Source organism: Pundamilia nyererei, unplaced genomic scaffold (assembly GCF_000239375.1).
Source record: "Pundamilia nyererei isolate P.nyererei 1_Seehausen unplaced genomic scaffold, PunNye1.0 scaffold00012, whole genome shotgun sequence".
In the NCBI taxonomy this organism is placed as follows: Eukaryota; Metazoa; Chordata; class Actinopteri; order Cichliformes; family Cichlidae; genus Pundamilia; species Pundamilia nyererei.
In genome coordinates, this window is record NW_005187413.1 from 2,597,063 (window position 1) to 2,615,305 (window position 18,243).

The following is an 18,243-nucleotide window of genomic DNA, read 5'->3' on the forward strand; positions in this document are numbered from 1 at the left end:
CGAGCATTTTAGTTACATCCACACCTCATCTGCAATGCCTAGTTTCAAAAGCATCAACTAACAAATGGGTGATGTCACAGTGGCTATGTCCATCTCTTTTTTTTTTTTCAAAGGCTTTTTCTTTTTTTTTAAGGACGATTATAAACCAGGAAAAAAAAAAAAAATTCCCTGGTTTAGAATGACCCCCAAGAAAAGGGCAAACTTTGTATGCCTATCCAACCAGAACATTTTCAAGAATCCTGCTAGTAGACAAGCAACATTGCAATTTCAGCTTTCAGCTTTAACAGAATTTAAACTTCGCTGTATCCCCAATGTTAAATAAATGTAATATTAAGAAAAATAATGATTTAATTTGGGTTTTTTAATAATAGAGCAGCTCATGAGAGCTACAACCATCTCTGGAATATTTACTCTTCCTTTTTGTGCAGTGGGAAGAAGAGTTTATGGAGAATTACACTCAGTGACTCATTCAGGGGTTATTCTGCTTGAACTCATTGTTAGATTGTTACTGTTTCACTGTTAAACGAAACTGTGTATCTCCTGGTCATAGGTGCAGGGGAGTCAACTGCTGATTTGTGACATTTTAGTACGCTGATCATCTGTCCCCTCAAGGGTTGGACCTCCTGAGGTCATCAAGTCTGAAGGACTCTGTAGTATCAAAATAAATGCACTCACATGAGAGTGCTGAGGTTTTATTTGACACAGGTCGGAGGTCACGTGCGGTGTGATGTCGAGGGAATCCGGTGCTCGTCGCGATGCTTCCGGGAAGGATTCAGATCTGACTCTAGCTCCCGCTGCTTCAGTAACAAACCCTGAGAGCACACAAACACAGTTTGTACAGGTGAGGATGCTCATCACTCATCGTCTTCATGTGGATCAACACAGGCGTGACGGGGAAACTATTCTGCTCATTTTGAGGCAACTGAATTTACTGAGAAGAGGAGAGCGGCAGACTGCTGGGTTTGTAATACACTGGCGGAAACGCTGTAACAGACTCTGTAACAAGACTTCAGGAGAATCAGCAGATAAAGACAGCAGACTTTATCTGCTAACCCTGGTTTCAGGGTCATCATACATTATTAGTGAGTAATAATGAATGATGACCCTGACATAACTAAGTCTGAGAATGATTACTTCCTGGCTCTCTTTCACAGTGTGTCTTTTGTCCCGTCTCCCTCCCCCAACCCCCTACCAGCAGATGGCTGGCCCCTCCCTGAGCTTGGTTCTTTAGGTTTAATCCTGCTAAAAGGGAGTTTTTACTTCCCATTGTTGCCAAGCGCTTGCTCACAGCAGGTTGTTTGATTGTTGGGGTTTTCTCTGTAAGGACACCTTGTGTGTGGGTTTTTTTTTTGCGTGTGTTACCTGGCGGAGCTGAGCCAGGCCTCTGAGGATCTCCTGCTGTCGGTGTATGTGGGTGTTACGAAGCAGCTCTGGGTGGAGGAGGGGGTCTCGATGTGATGGAGGAGGCGCTCCTATAACAGGAGAGAACATTTATTTAGATGCAAACTGATGCACAGTAACATGCTCAGAGGTTTTTCTCTGCATTTATGTGCCGCTGTTTCCAAGTTTGCTACCTGAAAAAAGGTTTTAAGTTACTCCCAGAGGAGTGGATTGTTTTATCCAACTAAAGATCAGGCAGTTATCATGATTGTCTAACAAAAAGAAATAAAGATTTATCTGTTTCTGTGCAAAGACTTTCAAAGTGACATTAGATGAAAGTTATGGAAGTTATGGGAATACAAAATGGACCCAGCTTCCAGGGTCAGAATAATCCTGAATATTTTTTTTAATGGCCACCAGAGGTGATACCTTTGGTTATATAAAGATTATGTAGAAGTCTGTGGCGAAATGACCCTCAGTTTTGACCTCAGTAAACACTTTCCTGATGCGTTCACGAGCTCATTCACTATTTTCAGGTCACACTGATAGAAACATTGAGCCTATTTTGTAAAGTCTGGTGATTCTAAGAGTGAGAAAGGAGAATTATGCAAAAATATTTCTTCTGTCAGGCAATTAATTGATTGGTTTTCAACGTTTTGGGGACTTGTGGGATAAAACTCTGAACAAGCAGATACAATTATGTTACTCCATCGTGTAACAATACTGTACTTACATGAAGGCTTAAACTTGAATAAGCATCTAGTTTTTGTTGTGACTTTCAAACCCAAATCATTTCCTCTACTGTATCGTAGAATTTGTGTCAATGGCGAGGCTGGAACTTAAAGATTTTGGGGATCATTACATCTAGTTTGGTGTGTCTAACCTGAGTGTGTGAGGGGTGGAGGAGTGTCAGCGGGCTCCAGAGGGTCCAGGTTGAAGACTTCATTAGTCCTGACGTAAGGAATGAACTCCGAGACAAGAGGAAGAGTATTGGAGGCATGCTGACTCTGCGCTCTGTGTTTGACTGCAGGGACAGGAGGAGAGCGCCCTCTGGAGGACAAAAAACAAAACAAAACATGAAAAAGCCCTTTACATTTCTTATTTTTTAGTCTAGAATAAAATGCACAACCAAACTACCTGAAAACTGTCTGAAAATACAATCTTATAACGATTTTAATTGTGGGCTGACCAAATTTAATACAGTTTTCCATTTGTTCTATTAGTTTATTCAATTTAGTTAGTCTTATTTTTCAGTTTATGTTAGTTTAAAGAGTGAGTTTGCAGGTAAGTTTTTATCATTTTGTGTATTAAAATACACAGAACACTGACATCCAAGTCTCAATATCTACAACATTCACCACACAGACTAAAACTAAGCACATAGTTGTAGTGGCCACACAGTTTTGAAGAGGGAGTCCCAACCCCGCCATGCACAGCTGCTGGACTAATTACTAAAAATTAGGCTTTCTGGTTACAAACTGCACAAACTTTTTTTTCTGAAATTTTTAATCCTCCTAAAAAAAAATTAAAAAATAAACTTTCAGAATCTGTTCGAATATTAAAACCTTCTGATTGGAGTCTACTGTCCGCTGCTCACCTTTCAGCGTTTAAGCCTGTGGAAATGATGTGCCCTCTGGAGTTGGTTTCCACCTGAAACAGCAGCAGTCATCAACACACACATCCACCTGCAGCTGGGAGGGTTACAAATGACCTCCAGCCAGCAGAGAAAACTAGAAGTAACAAAAGTCTTTTTAAGAAGCTGGTATGGGGGGGGCTACCTTCCTGGTGGGACTGGTTCTGGTTTGCATGATGTCAGGGCACAGGCGAAGCTCCTGGGGTGGAGGAGGAAGAGGAGGGTCGGTCCTCGGCAGACAGGTCCTCTCCTGCAGAGCGAGGAGCTCAGCTTGCCTCTTTAGTCGACTCTCCTGTCTGTTCCTCTGCAGAGCAGCTGGGTAACGCTCTGAGGCTGGAACGAATTGACGGTTTGGCCTGAAGCAGAGCATGTGTAGGGAGAGATTTTTAAAATAATATCAATACAATCCCTGTTTCAGATGTACTAGAGTGTGATGGTCTAGGAGTTTCTACCTCTGAGTGTTCCACTCAGGTCTCCTCTTGTCCCTCCTGCTCTTCTCTGTCCTGGCAAACGGCTCATATGGGTCTCCTCCTGCTGGCAGACAAATGTTCTCCTTCCCTGTTCTCAACGCTCTGCTCCTGCTGTTTGGAGGAGGAGCAGTGGTGGGCAGAGATGGAGGAGGCTGCGCTGAGACATCTGGAGTCTGAGCTCTGAGCGGCAGAGAAGGAGCAGCTTCTGCACAGAGACAGGGATAAATAAAAACATACAGATATGAGGCCTTTCAGCAAATATTAAATAGGGCTGAACCAAAAAAATGATTTGTACTGTACAGGAAATAATGAGCAGCTTTCTAGAAATATTGCTCCTTCACACAAGGAAAAAAAAACCCCAAGAATCATTTAAACAAATTTTGAGTCTGCCTGTTCAAGTTTGTAGGACCTAAGAGGTAAAGATGACACTGCTACAACTTTATCAATATATTGACAGAGAGCCTCTTTACTCATTTATCTTGTAGAAAAACAGAAAATATAAAATACTGCAAAGGTATTAGATACCCATAGAAAGAGAGGGCAAAAGAGCGAGAGAGACAATCGTGGATATTCATATTAAACATGGACACATTTTCCAACAATGACATCACCTCCAGCAGAATTCAGACAGTTCTGTTTTCCTACACTTAGATATGAATGACGTCAGAGTGGATGTCTCTAATACGGTCATATTAGACACACAGCTCCGACTGTGACCACAGAAGCCAAGTTTGCTTGCTGTTCATGCAAAGCTTCTCTAGAGAGAAAAATCTGAAAATGGGCAGAATGGGTCAACTTTAATTAAATCTTGCTAATTTAGTCATAAACTAGAAGGTAAACTGGTAGTTACAGTGCATTCTCTGCTCTAATTGAGGACTCAAAGCTCTTTTTACTCCACCTTGATGCTGCACTGAAACATTTCAATCTCACAAACATGGAAACAGATTTTTTTTAGTGGCTCAGTGCAGATAGACTTGAGAGACGCAGACATACGGTCTCCCACAGCAGCAGTGTAAGTGGGCGTAGTAGCATTAGATGCGTTACCTGTCTGTACAGCAGCGTCTTTGTAAGAGGAACCCGAAGTGCTGGTGTCCTCCAAATCTTCAGCCTGCCTGGTAACTGCTGAAAACACAAACAGACACACACAGAGCTGATTATTACAAACATGTTTACTTCAACATCTTCTGCAACTCAATTTATTTTAATCAGCTGTCACCAGTGCTACACAGGAGGGAGCAAATCCTGGAGCAGGTGTGTTTAATAAACAGTTTGGGAGTGAAACGCTCTCTTCTGTCAGAAACCAGAAAACATTAAACATAAATGAGCACAATGAGTTGGTTCCTTGGTAGGATACTAATGAAACTAATTCCTGTGGGTGGAAATCACTTTCATTGCTTTTTATCAGTCTCTCAGCAACAGTTTTGGTTCATGGCAGAAGTGGATTACATTTCAAGTTTTTAGAAAATGACTCCCTCCATAATCCTCACAGTGGTTCGATCTACTGTTTGGCATTGATTAACTCTGCAAACTATTTCTGAGGCCACGTTCTGTACTTCTGCCACTCAGTAGAATAAAAGATATGTATATTTGGACCCAGACTCTATATTTTTAGCAGCATTACCATGTGGTTGAATCCTGTGCTTCAAAGCATTGATTCATTACTGAGCAGGCAGAGTAAAAATATACTTTTGGTGCATATTTTCAGATCCAAAGTGCAAAGACACTGCAAAAGTCTTACTGACCGTTGGACTCCAGTTCCTGATGCAATCTGCCATCATGGCTGCTTTTTTTTAGCTGCTCCTCCTGATTGATCGATTGCTCCTAAAGATGAAGAACACAATGAAACAGTTTCAGATAAGTACAGTTAGCTTCATCCTCATCAGAAAATGTTTAACAGAAAATCAGAGAAATAAAGGTGTGCAGAGAGTTTACGTAAATGTTTCTGTATAATAGTCTGTCTCTGACCTTTTCCCTCTCCTTCAGTGTGTCCATCTCATACTGTCTCTGCAGCATTTCCCTTTCCAGCACCACCCTGCTCTCTTCTTCCTCCTCCTCCTGTCTCCTCTTCGCCTCCTCTCGTTCCCTTTGCAGACGACGCTCCTCCACTTGGGCTTCGATAGCTCGCTGGTAGGAAAAGATAAAATTTAGGGAATCTTGGTGAGAAAAACATTCACTGATCTCTTCTCTGTGCCTCCTCCTACCTGCTGTTCAAGCTGTTTTAGCCTCCTCCGCTCTCTCTCCTCTATCTGGGCAGGATCCAACAGGGAGGTCATGGTCCTCAGATAGCTGTACATATCACAGGAAAACAAACAAACTAAATATATACACTTATACATCTGCAGCTCATCACAAATAAGTCACCATGGATCGTGTACAAAGAGTCTTTTAAATATTTGACGAGACGTTCCTTCCCACCTGGCCCTGGTTGGGTACCCACGGGTTGTATCCACACTGTTTCCTGCGACACTGTCTGCTCCACAGCTGCTCGTAGCATCCCAGATAAGGGAAAGGCTTGACAAGGGCTCCCACTCTCCCCGATCAGAGCTGCTGAACTGAGCCGGTGGCAGCGCTGATGGAACTGCAGGCTGGACAGGCGGCCTCCTCTGCAGCGAGTCAAAATGTGTAGCCCAGAGCTCGTGGTCCTCCGCCTGCAGACACAACAACACCAGACTCAGGGGGACAACTTTGACCTCTCAAACCTGCCTGGTCTGTGCCGTGTCCCCGCTGTACCTGACTCTGCAGCACTTTCTCTCGTCTCCTGCGCTCAGTCATCTCCTCTCTCTGACGGTCCAGCTCCTCCAACCAGCACCTCTTCTGCTCTTCTCTCCTCTCCACACTTAGCATCTCCTCCTCCATCGGAGTGACCTCCTACAGAGATGCAAGGACTTAATTTTAATTCATATTTTTTGTTGCCTAAACACATCCTTAAGATCACAGTTAAGTTTTGTTGTGAATAAGTCTTAAACGCACACAGACACATACACACAAAAAAAAATATGCTCGAATTCAGTCAGCAGCAGTTCTGAAATGAATAACCCTGAACTGTATAGATAAACAACACTTGAGAGAAATATCAGATTCAATAAACCTTTTCTCGTTTCACTCTCCCAGTGTCATATTAAAAAAAAAAAAAAAAAAACTGCAATGAAAGCGACATTTTTTTGTACTATAAGTTAGAGAGGGATTAAAAGGCAAATAACAACAAGTTAGGGAAAGTTATGCTACTGAAAATCTTCAACTGCACTTTACTCTTTTACTTTACTCTTAAAGAGTAAGGTATAAGAAAAAAAAGCAGATAAATGCTTCGTTTGATTTAATTAGTATTTAAGGTGAGATGAACATGTTTGGTCTATCCCAAAAGTTCTTGTTCCGGCATTCAAAACAGGAAACAACCAGTAATGAAATAAAACAGCTATTATTGAAGCAAAATGACAAAAAAAAAAAAAAAAAAAACTGAAGAAGAGCTGAACTAAATACAATAAAATAAGAACCAAAATCTGTGTAATACACATTCACTTACTAAGTAATAAAAAAACTAAATATACAATTAAAAGACTTCAGTAAAATAAACCAACAGAATATATTTTCATTTTTAGTGTTTTTTGTAATTGTTTAGTCACCAGGGTCTGATTTAGACTGCAGGTAATCGTATTCATGTTTTAACCTGAAATGGACCAGTACCAGCATAATTACCCGTGTGGTTGTATTCTGGTGTTTTACATCACATTAATATCATCTCCAGAGATAAGATATCTAACTATAAACCACCACATGCAACAAGTACTAAAACACATTTTGTAAGATGCATAGGATGATAAGACAAAGAATCCAATAAGACCAATCAACCCAATCTAATATAAATAAAAAAAATTACTGATAATTGATTAAATATACTTTTTCTGCTAGTTACAAATTTAACTGATGTTTAGTCTTGCTGAGGACAGAATGGAAAGTTGGTGTTCTTACATCAGGAAAAGTGTGATGGTGTGAAGAAATGAAGAAAAAAAAAAAAAAAAAAAAAGCATGGCTGCTCCAACCTCAGTGTTGATTTTATCTGTGAAAAGTACTTTTATTACCCCGAGTCTGAGGCTGGATCTGATGGCTGGCGGCTGCTGTTTGTGGCTGATCGAGCTCTGCACTGATAACACACTCTGTGTGTCCTCCTCAGCCTGAAAAACACACACATAGACATACACAAAAGGCTTTTACACATGCTACAAATAAAATAAAATAAAATATATCAACCCAGAGTCCAATCACAAGTCCTGCATAAGCCTGTATTCTTCTTAACTGACAGTAGAGGGCGACAGCTTCATACTGAACAAAGTATGATGCAAATAAGTCAATTTTGCACATTTTGGCTATTCTAAGAGTCGAGCCCACTTTCCTAAATCAATTCATCCATTCCAACTAATTCTCGAGCATTACTTAACACAATACAGCTTGTAGTTCTAGTTGTAAAAGTTCTAGTTTTAATATTTTTGGAACAGTTGGTAAAATTTTAAATCAGCAGTTTAATTATTCAAAAAAAAGAAGAGAATTAAAAAACAAAATGAGCACAGGAACTCAGAGGTGACTGTACCTGCAGTCTGCTGGGTGCTGAATGTTGCTGCTGCTTTAGGGCCACCTGTTCATCTAACACACACACACACACACACACACACACACACACACACACACACACACACACACACACAAGTTTTGACTCTTTGATAACAGGAGTCATTGCCAGTGTTGACCTATCAGTATGTCATTTCAGGTTACCTATACATTAAAATAAACGTCACAAGGTTAAACGCTGATTTTGGAAAACCAAAAAAAACCAAAAAAAAAAAAAAAAAAAAAAAAAAAAAAAAGGGGTTTCAAAAGTGTTGAAAAGTAGTACTCAGAGTCTTAAGTCAAAGTCAAAATCTTACTTAAATAACACTACAAAGGTTTTAACATCGAGTACTCATTATGCACACTCTGGTGTAATTGTGCTCTTGGAGCCATTAAATTGTGACCATATAAAGAAATGGTCATCAACAACAGTCAGAGAGCCTGTGGTGTTCACATCATGAGCAGTTGGCATTAATGGACTCCAAGTGTGCCAAGGAAACATTCCCCTGAACATTACACCACCAGCAGAAGCTAGGACTGTTGACACAAGGCTCCATGGAGTCAGGTTGTTGTTTCTGACTGAGCATCTGCAGACTTGATACTACAAACTACATTTTGCACTTTGGTTTATGGTACCAGTAGGTTGGAGCAGATTCTCTGTTCAGCAAAAAAGGGACTGAGTAAATGAAATCTATCCTGTCTGGCTTCTGACGTCTCGCTGGATGTTTTCCCGTCATAGTTCAGTACATTTGTGCTGAAAATCCAGATGGTCTAACTAATAAGTAATAATCATACATTAGTGAGGTGTGTAAACACTAAATTTACTTTTTTTTTCAGGCTATGAAAGTGGCTTTCTTTTTACCTGATAAGACCAGAGTAACTTATGTTGAATATATAACACAATCCAATTTAAAATAAACTTCCTTTAATGACAGCATGCTCAAAATGCATTTTACATTCTCTACAGACAGAATATATTTTATACATGCAACCTGTGGAGCCATATTTTACTGACACCACTGAAGCAAGCCTTGCTGCAAAGTTACTGCAGGACAAACTGTTCGTATTATATTTTCTCAAGAATTCAGTTTCTAAAGCAGAAAATGCATAAATATAATTTCATACTTTACTCTAATCTGCTGCCAATTCTTCCCCCCCCCACACTTCTCACATCATAGCAAATACAACAAAGAGTCATGTGTCCACAAACTAAAGGCACATTTGTAAATAGGCTGTGGCACAGAGTCTGAAGATACTGATTATAAAACGGCATGTAAATGGATCAAGTTTAAAGTCTCAGAGCTCTAATGTGCACACAAGAAGTACACGTAATGATTTTCTGCAGCATTGCTCACTTGGCTTACATGCAGCACCTGTGTTGTCCTTTGCTGTGTCATTATTTTACATTCCTTATGTTTGTCTATTGTCCATTCCTCTGATTAGGATTCCTAAGTAAGCAGAACGATCAATTACGTGCAGAAGGAAAGTGACATGACAAGCAAAACACCCCCGTTAATGTGCAGCAGAAAGTGATAACCATCATCATATTAATGGTCATCTCTTAACTTTGGTTTTAAGCTTTGTCAAGACAGCTACCCAAAAGAAATTACAGCTGTGTCTAATTGCTTCGTAGTACGCCTCTCTGCTGTTTCATAAATAGCAAAACCAGCAATGCAAAGTGACTGACATTTTTCCTCATTCTGATTTTTTAACATCAACTGAGGCTTGATTTCAGGCTGAGGTGAGTAAAGACAATATAAGATAAAACAATAATTAAACTCTTACTGTGTTTGCTCTTTGCTGTTCAGCAGGTTTATCAGAGCCATTCAATGATGCTCAAACTCTCTGGTAGAACTGTCACCATTCTTAATATACATGAGGATTACTGGTTTAAAATGCCTGCGTGTGTGTGAGTGAGTAACTGTACGTACCGAGTTCTTTCTTCCACTGAGCCTTCTTAGCTTCGATGGCTGCCTTGCTGTCTGACTGTCGCTCTTCCAGCCAGCTGAACATACCTCCAGACAACCTGAGGAACAACAGCATCATCACAACATCTTAAAAACTTGATTTTTTTTGGGCTCTGCTGTAACAATGATTTGACATTTGTGTTGTCTAATTATATTCATGCTTGAATTAAAGAGTCAGCTAAATTTCCAGAGTCCTATACACTGACTGCCATCTGCAGTAGGTATGCATCAAGGGGAATTTGATTTTGCTACAAGAACTGTGACAAGCTCCTCACTTGTTGTCTTTCTGTTGTGAGGGTCCCATTGAATCTGTTCCTTCTCCATCTCCTTTCTTTATTCCCTCCCCTCCTCCTCCTCTGTCTTCCTCCCTCATATTGCCTCCTCCTCCTTCATTCTGTGAGTAGCCAGATTTTGAGCTTGTTTGATTTCCTGAAAGGGTGAAAAAAAAAAAAGAACTTTTTAAATTGCTCTTCACTCTGTGCTTCAGTCCTTCTCAGTGCACCACTCTACCATTGCTTCCTTGAGTCTTGTCATCCTCTGGTGGGTGCTGCATATTGTTGGAGGTCTGGACAGTGCTGAGGATGTGCTGCAGCTGCTCACTGGTCAGACACACCATGCTGTCCTTCAGTGCTGCATCCCTACTGGCTGCTGGGTCTTTAAATCCTGCCTTTCCAGCTCCTCGAGTCCTAGTGTTTCCCGCTTGTACCGTTTTCTCACCGGCTCTCAGGGGCCCAAGAGTAATACTGTGTTTCTGCCTGTCTGACTTTACCTTCAGCAGAAAGACAGAAAATCAATGGTTGAGGGGAGACAGTTACAGAGTTGTTTTAAATTTAAGGCAACTTACAATACCCTATTTTATAAATAGTGCACAGTATGGACAGTCTGTTGTGGTGAAGAGAAAGCCAAGTGTTAAGGTTAAACTGTTAAATTACCAGTGTACCTGTAGGTCTTTTGACGATGACCTACAGATAGTGCCTGAATGAAAAAGATTGCAGATACAAGCAGTACAAATTAATTTTTGCACAAATGTGTCTATGTTCAGTCATTCAGGAAGAGCTCAGAGTAGACCTGCTGCTCTTTCACACCAAAAGAACCCACGGTTAAGGAATATAATGGGAACAACACTTGCAACTGGTGTTTTAGGCATTTTCTACTAAGAGATGACCCCACAACATGCTGGGGAGATTGTGGGCCTCAGCAGGCTTAGAAAGGCCTTTGTTTCCCCACCCAGAGGAGCTGGATGAAGTAGGTAGGAGACGAATATCTAGGAATCTCTGCTTAGGCTGCTTCCCCCATTGCCTACATCCAAATAAGTGATAGAATCCAAAGAACCCCAAAATATTTGAACTAGACAGTAATAACTCTAAACCAGTAGTGCATCAACAGAACAAAAATACAAAACATGAAAAACACGTACATACTTCTTATATACATATGTACATGAGAATTTATAAGAAATAGTCCCATTTTCTCTGCTATAATGCATCTCCTCCAGTATGTCAAAGCAATGATCCTTGAAATTTATTTTAATTTTTTTATGAAGTAAACAAAGTCACAGGAAAATATATGTGGAAAGTGAGACAGTTGGTGAGCAAAGATTGTGTTGGTGTGGCAAAAACCCCTCCCAAAACTGCTGTGTTTTTAATGTGCTGTGTGCCAGCATATGATGGCACCACAGTTCAAACCCTTTCAACCAAATGCTCTCTGTCAGATGCCTCAGGACACCTGACAGAGCATTCAGCGGAAATCTCTGTTGACAATCTCACCCTAGGAGACAAATTCAGTGAATCATGGAAAAAAAAAAAAATGTAATGAGCATGCTCCTAGTCTTGCTTTTCACTCGATGGGCTGTGGAGTCTTGTCACCAGCAATGATCCCTCACAAGAAATTTGTGCAAGGTTGAAATAGAAGTTGATGTTTGCTCTCTGTGCATGTTTGAGGTCTATGATTAAAGTATAGAAGAAAAGTGGCACAAGTGGTCATAACTGGTCTTCCAGAGAGTTCTGAAAGTGGTCTTTAGATGCACAAGAAGAAAAGAAGGTCGATCACATTTAGATCACAAAAAAGAAGAAAATTATCTTCAGAACAACTGAAGTGAAAAAAGTAAAGCAAGAAATTACAATATTAACAAAAACAAAGGAAAATGTAGTAGGAAACTGAATAAAAAAAGCAATACAAATTGGGAAAAATGTCTATAAATAGAACAGTCAGTTAAGAAAAACAGTAAAAAAATGTGAACAAAAACCATTGAAGAACTTCAGATTCAACAGAAAGCAAGTGAGACTAACAATATCCTGCTCACTCACCTTTGGATTTTATGTGTGAGTGGGACCAAGTCGGAGAGGAACAAATAAAAAATGTTATGTTATCATTTTATTATTTCATAGAAGCTTTTTTGAAAATGTGTCCAAACATTTACAGGTATGCTAAACCAGATCCTTACCTTGGCCACAGCTTTGACGATGCCAACTTTGTGATGATCATGTGTTTTCATTGAAGTCAAGCTGGCACTCTTCCCTTCAGTATTGGAGGTGACAGATGCACCTGCTCCTCCTGCCTTACTCCTGGCCCCTCTGTGCCTCATTGCCAGCTGTCGGGGTGGACGCTCCTCCCCCTGTACATCTGACACACAGGAGGTCTGCCGGCAGCTGAGGATGTTTGCTGCTCCAGGCCTGAAGGACAGCTGTGAGGAAACACACAAGATCAGACAAAACTATAACAGTCATAAAGCCGACAGACCATCATGCAATTGTTACTGATCATTAGAAACAAACAATATGTCACCAAAGGTATTTGGATAAACACATTTTCATGAGAATATAATAGCCCAACTTTAAATTGGAGTCCTACCTTTGCTGGATTTTTATCAACACCTGCAGTGGAACAGGCATGGGAGTAGTAAGTATAATTTTGAAAAATAGGAATTTTACATAAAGTAATCTTCACAGTGTCAAAACACAGCTTTACCAGGAAGGTTAACTGACTGTTAACTGTGCGTTTGTTAACAGGATTACTCAAAGAGCTATGGATAGATTTGGATGGAAAACATTATTTTTCTGCACATCCAAAATGAAGATTAAAATGTAGATTATAAAAGCTTAAAGGTCTCACCATGACTTAGCAAAATCAACTTGGGTTTTCCATTTTCAAGTTCAAAAAGCAGGCCGTCCCTGTTCACAAACACAACACCGATTAGGGCACAGAAAAAACACAATAAACACCAAAAATTATACTGTAGCTGTACTGCACCTACAGAACCAACTGTTTCTACTTTCATTTTTCAAAGTGTGTTTTGTCCAAGTCCAAATATGGGATCAGGATCACTGAAACAGCACTCAAATAACAACAGTCCAACCACAGGAGGGTCATGGTTTTTCTTCGCTTAAATGTCCCATTTATGAAACGTCACACAATCACATCTTATGAGTCAGTACAGGGCAAAGATCGATACTGTATTTAAGTCTCATTATCTAGTCTAAGTGGTTGGTGTATGCTCAATTTCCACTCCATATTTTTTATTATTGTACTACAGAAGCTTTACATATTCACAGTTCAAAATAATCCTTATTTATCTTATAGTGATGATGCGAGAGCTGACAGAAGTAGTAGGATTAATTCTGAAGTGTACCAAGCTTTACTCTGCTGATTCAGACAAATGCTGCAGAACTGATCACACTGTGCTCCACAGTACAAATGAATAATGACCCAAAGCATACCAATAAAGTATTCCAAGAGTTTATCAAGGCACAGAAATAGGATATTGTACAATGCCCAAGTCAGTCACCTGATCTCACTCCAATAGAGCAAGCTTTTCAGCTACTGAAGACCAGACTGAAGGCTTAGAAATCCACAAACTAGCAGAAACTGAAGGTGGCTGCAGTAAGTCTGCAGAGCATCTCAAGTGACGAAAAGGATTGTCATCCAAGTATTTAAAATTGTGTTAGTTTGCCAAATTTATTTTGCGCACATACAAATGTGACTAAAAACAGCTGCAATTCCCAAACAGTTAATGCAAAACCTGGAAAACTCAATTAAACGCTGAAAACTGATGTACAGAACCAAACTTCTAACTGTTCGACTATACTTACGGCTCCAAACCTTGTGCCCGTAAATCAATACAATGTTAAGATGCTTTGATGCACACCAGTCTCACGGTGAAATTTTCTGAGTTGTTTGTAAGAGCTGTAGTCAGGTTCATGGGGACCTTTGCAGGGTGACCACCCCTCTTTTATTGCTGCAATGTAGTGTTTTTAAAATGGGTCATGTTATGTATTGATTCTCTTCGGTTTTAAGCTAAAATAATCCCCTTCATTTCACTGCGACACATTCGACCCGTGTTAGCCTAAGCTAACTCCCCTTACCGTTATAAGGAAGACTCACCCGAGATTCATGCCGACAGAAGACGGCTACGCGTCTACCTAGGGCCGTATAAAACCAGATGTGGAAACTCAGCACATGACGTACAGCTTCATAAAATCGCTTTTGTCAGGCTCTGACTGGCCAAACTGCTGGTTCCTCTATGTACAAACAGTGTATGTTCGTTGCTGGCGACGACCAAGAAAAGTGTCACTGATTGGCTAATTCTTTATCATGTTTAAAATTAACAGCCAATCACATGTCTTCATTAGAAAGATTTAAACGATGTTGCATTTAAAGTAACTCGGAATTAGGCAAACGATTAAGCCTTTTCCCATCAGCTTGCTACCTGTATTAGCTAGGTATAAATGGTCCACCACCTACCAGGAGGCAGTATAAATGTTATGTGAATGAGGGTCACAGTGATCACCGTGATCGACTTGATTTTTTTTTAACTTTTCAAAGGGGTTCTGAAGGTAGCATCCAATTATTAATGCGTTGTTTACAGTGAGACGAATTTATGTAGTCATCCTTTTAAGTCACTCATATTTATGTATATTGTGGTTTGTTCTTTATATTGGGACAGCTTTTTTGTTTGCTTTTTATGTCCCCACCTCGCTTACAGTATCATAACATAACTACTGAACATAACTACTGTAACAAAAATAATTTCCCAGATATGGGATAAACAAAGTATTCATCACATCAAAGAATAATCATCTCATCATAACCACCCCATATCATGATTTTCTTTCAAAATCTTAGCTTCTTTTATCCACTTTAATTGCAGTTTTATCAACACTGTTAGTGTAGCATCTGCAGTCAGTTAGTTCTTTAAGTGTTTATGTTTAAATAATATCAGTATTTATGACCTTAATTAATCATTAATGAATTTAAGTCATATTGTATTATTGTACTGTTATTGTTATTGTTATTGTTGCTCTTGTTGTTGTTGCCAGAGGCGTTCGAAAGGTTCAGACAACAGTTTACATAACTGTAAAGCAGTCATGTAAACGTCCCAATTTAATAAACAATGTCTACTCATTATTTTTTGTTTTGGAAACTGAAACCAAGTGAGATCAAAACTAAAGACATTTCAAGGTTTTTGTAAGAACTCACTATTCGTATTTCTTTTCTTCTTCTTTTTTTTTAAAGTTTAAGTTATTTCTTGAATGAGATTTCTTGATTAATATGTGTTTTTTACAAGCTGTCTTTAACCTTGTGTATACCAAATATATTCAAATAACAGTTACATAACACAAAAATGTAAAGTACAAAAAACAGGAAACAAAGATAATTTGTCATGATTCTCAAGATCACCCCAGTAAAATCCCAAATATTAAAATATAAATAAATGTACTTATGATTAAATAATATAATGCATATGATTTGCATATTAAGTAAGTAAGGTAAGAACGCGAATGCCACCTAAACAAGTTCCACATCAATTATCTGCACTGTATTTATTTCTGAATAACTATTCATATATGCCTCCCTAACCCACCTCCTGTATGCCACTCCATTTAAAAATTCATGTAACTTCAGACTAGTGGTGACGTTTGGCTTGCAGCAGTTATAAAATGATTATTCCTCATGTTTCTTCCCCAGATAAAGCTTTAAGTTTATTTTTGGTTAACAATCCTGGTAAACGAAAAAAAGTCTGCAGCTTGCGAGTAGGGTCGTAAGAAACTGTAATTCCTGTTGTGACCTGAAGATGGCACTAAGCCGCCATTGTCACGCAGATGAACCGTAAAATCCAAACAGGCTGACGTTAGCCTCCTCCTGGATGTTTTTCTTCGCCGTTAAAGAGTTTGGCTACAGTAGAGCGACATTAATCAACCTCTCCAGTCTCTGAAGCACCTCCAGCGACATCTCTGCGGAGTCTGCTCCCCGTCCACTCGATGCTCCTGAAGGTGAGTAGCTATCGTGACAGCTCGGTGCCTCTCTAACCGGAGAGACTGCGTAATGTTAGCTGCTAGTGTTAGCATGCACCGCTGCTCAAACGGCAGAGTCAGACCAGTGTTTACCGTCAGAGTCCGACACTCGGAGCATTAGTTGAAGAAGAGAGGTTTTCCACTGACATGAAAATGAAACAACGGAAAGATTTATTTTAACTCTAAGCCGTTTGAAAACGAGTCTGGCTGACTTAGCTAGCTAGCATGTTGTCAGGCTAAGGTCAAGAAGCTGTCCAATCTGACAGCTAACGCTAACTAACATGGTACCGATTCTACAAACGGGATATGTAGGAGACAGCCACGCCAATAGCAGGTAACATCAGCTCCGGTTCTGACCGCTGGAAACGGGGCTGTGTCGCTCACAAGATTTCCAACAAGAGGTGGGTTCCTGAAAGTTTGGCTGGGGTAAATATGGTTTTAAGGGAGGCTGATGGAGTCAGATGGGCTGCCCAGTGTGGCATACTGGAATGGGTTGGTGGTGGTATTGCTACCTGGCATTTTATGAAGGTTTGCCCGGGTTTAATCGTAGCTTTTCTGGGTGTGATGCTGCTGCTCCACAAATGGCGACAGTGTTAGTAAATAAACCGACTCATCCGCTTTACTTCTGCTCTGTGGCGTTTCTGCAGAGGATGCGGTGGTTTCTGTGGCTCCTATGTATTTCTATATAACCAGCAGCTAACAGCCTCTTCTCAGGCATCAGTCAGCTAAGCTTCGTGATGACTGACGAGGTTTCCAGGTCTTAATATAAATTTCTGATCATTACATTTCTGGTATGTAACAGTGCTGTGCAAAAGGTTTGAATGTGTCCTCATTTCTTTATATTTTGGCTTCCAAGGAGCCAGACTTTCTTGTAAATTTTTTGAAGTGATCTTGAGCAATAATAGTTCTGCTCGCTTTCTGGATTTTTTCCCCCCACTCGTTTTCAGTCCTTGTACCTGATCATTTTCAGAATATTTTTTTGTTTCTTCAGCAACTTAAGATTGACCTATGAATCATTCAAGCATAAAAAGGCTTCTAACTCAAAGGATGAATCAGTGTTGTGTCTACGCAAAACTGTCAGCTTGGTAAAAAACCAGCAACCAAGTATATCCTTAGACAAGTGGTTAGTGGCAGCCTGTTGCATAACACATAATTTGCTCCCATTCATTTAGTCAAATCTGTGAAAATATCTAAAGATAACACAGTTTGATAGACATAAAATTGTATTTTTGCACCAACAAGGTGATTCTCGAAGCGCTATTGGCCCAAAACTATAAGACTAGTTTGTGTGAGTTTGAGTGTGTGGGTAAGCTAGAAAAATGCCCTTTTTGGAATTATTAAAGTTTCCCAATCGGAATCTGAAAAAATAACTATATTTTGGCGTGGAGAAACAATCCTACAAAGACCTGACACAAGACCTGAGAGTTCCATCTGGCGCTTCAGTTGATTCAGCTACTGTTCACTGAAGCCATGTCACAAATGGCTTTAGTGGAAGGGTGGCTGTATAAAGTATCTTAAAGCATTTTGGAGATCTTGTCAAAACTGGTATAACTGTAAATGCAGGAAAGTACCATGAAATTTTTAAACACCATGCAGCACCAACCAGAAAGCATTTGATTGGGAACAGTTTCATTTTTAAAAATTTTTTTTTTTAGCATAACAATGATCTCAAACACACACACCATTGCAGTAAAAGCATACCTGGATAGAAAAACACACAAAGGAACACTATCAATCATGGACTGGGGTCCGTTCTTCGTACCTCGCTTACTACATCCAAGATCAAATGACACATCCAAGATCAAATCATCGCGCTAACTTTGAGCTCGCTATTCCGGTTCTCCGAACGCAGCTGTTGTTGACGATTAGTATAGCTGGATGAAGTAATGTGAGATCACTGGGTG

At 39.9% G+C, this 18,243-nt stretch overlaps 2 protein-coding genes across 6 annotated transcripts in view; one reads left to right on the forward strand and one right to left on the reverse strand.

Moving 5' to 3' along the window:
• Positions 1 to 676: 676 nt before the first annotated feature.
• Positions 677 to 14,607, reverse strand: ccdc66 (coiled-coil domain containing 66). 4 transcript variants are annotated; one of them, XM_005724431.1, is made up of 21 exons: positions 14,430 to 14,607; positions 13,161 to 13,219; positions 12,900 to 12,922; positions 12,493 to 12,732; positions 10,560 to 10,818; positions 10,325 to 10,478; positions 10,014 to 10,108; positions 8,066 to 8,118; positions 7,560 to 7,652; positions 6,214 to 6,351; positions 5,899 to 6,131; positions 5,685 to 5,769; positions 5,449 to 5,607; positions 5,226 to 5,304; positions 4,528 to 4,602; positions 3,466 to 3,688; positions 3,159 to 3,369; positions 2,978 to 3,030; positions 2,264 to 2,430; positions 1,363 to 1,472; positions 677 to 812 (listed from the first exon to the last, which is right to left on the reverse strand). In XM_005724431.1, exons 1-21 carry the CDS (start codon positions 14,438 to 14,440, stop codon positions 714 to 716), a joined length of 2,619 nt encoding a protein of 872 aa, XP_005724488.1. In that variant the 5' UTR covers positions 14,441 to 14,607; the 3' UTR covers positions 677 to 713. The 4 variants fall into 4 exon arrangements, with proteins under 4 accessions (XP_005724488.1, XP_005724487.1, XP_005724490.1 ...); XM_005724430.1 differs by having other exon boundaries at positions 4,528 to 4,605; XM_005724433.1 differs by lacking the exons at positions 12,900 to 12,922; positions 13,161 to 13,219 and having other exon boundaries at positions 4,528 to 4,605.
• A 1,356-nt stretch (positions 14,608 to 15,963) lies between these two features.
• The window catches only part of ip6k1 (inositol hexakisphosphate kinase 1), a 32,653-nt gene continuing 30,373 nt past the window's right edge, over positions 15,964 to 18,243 (forward strand). Inside the window, exon 1 of one of the 2 annotated variants that reach the window (XM_005724434.2) lies at positions 15,964 to 16,318. The gene's annotated coding sequence lies outside the window, so the exon portion shown is untranslated. Of the gene's footprint in view, positions 16,319 to 16,339; positions 16,741 to 18,243 lie in introns of those variants that run through there. The other variant, XM_005724435.1, reaches the window with a different exon arrangement.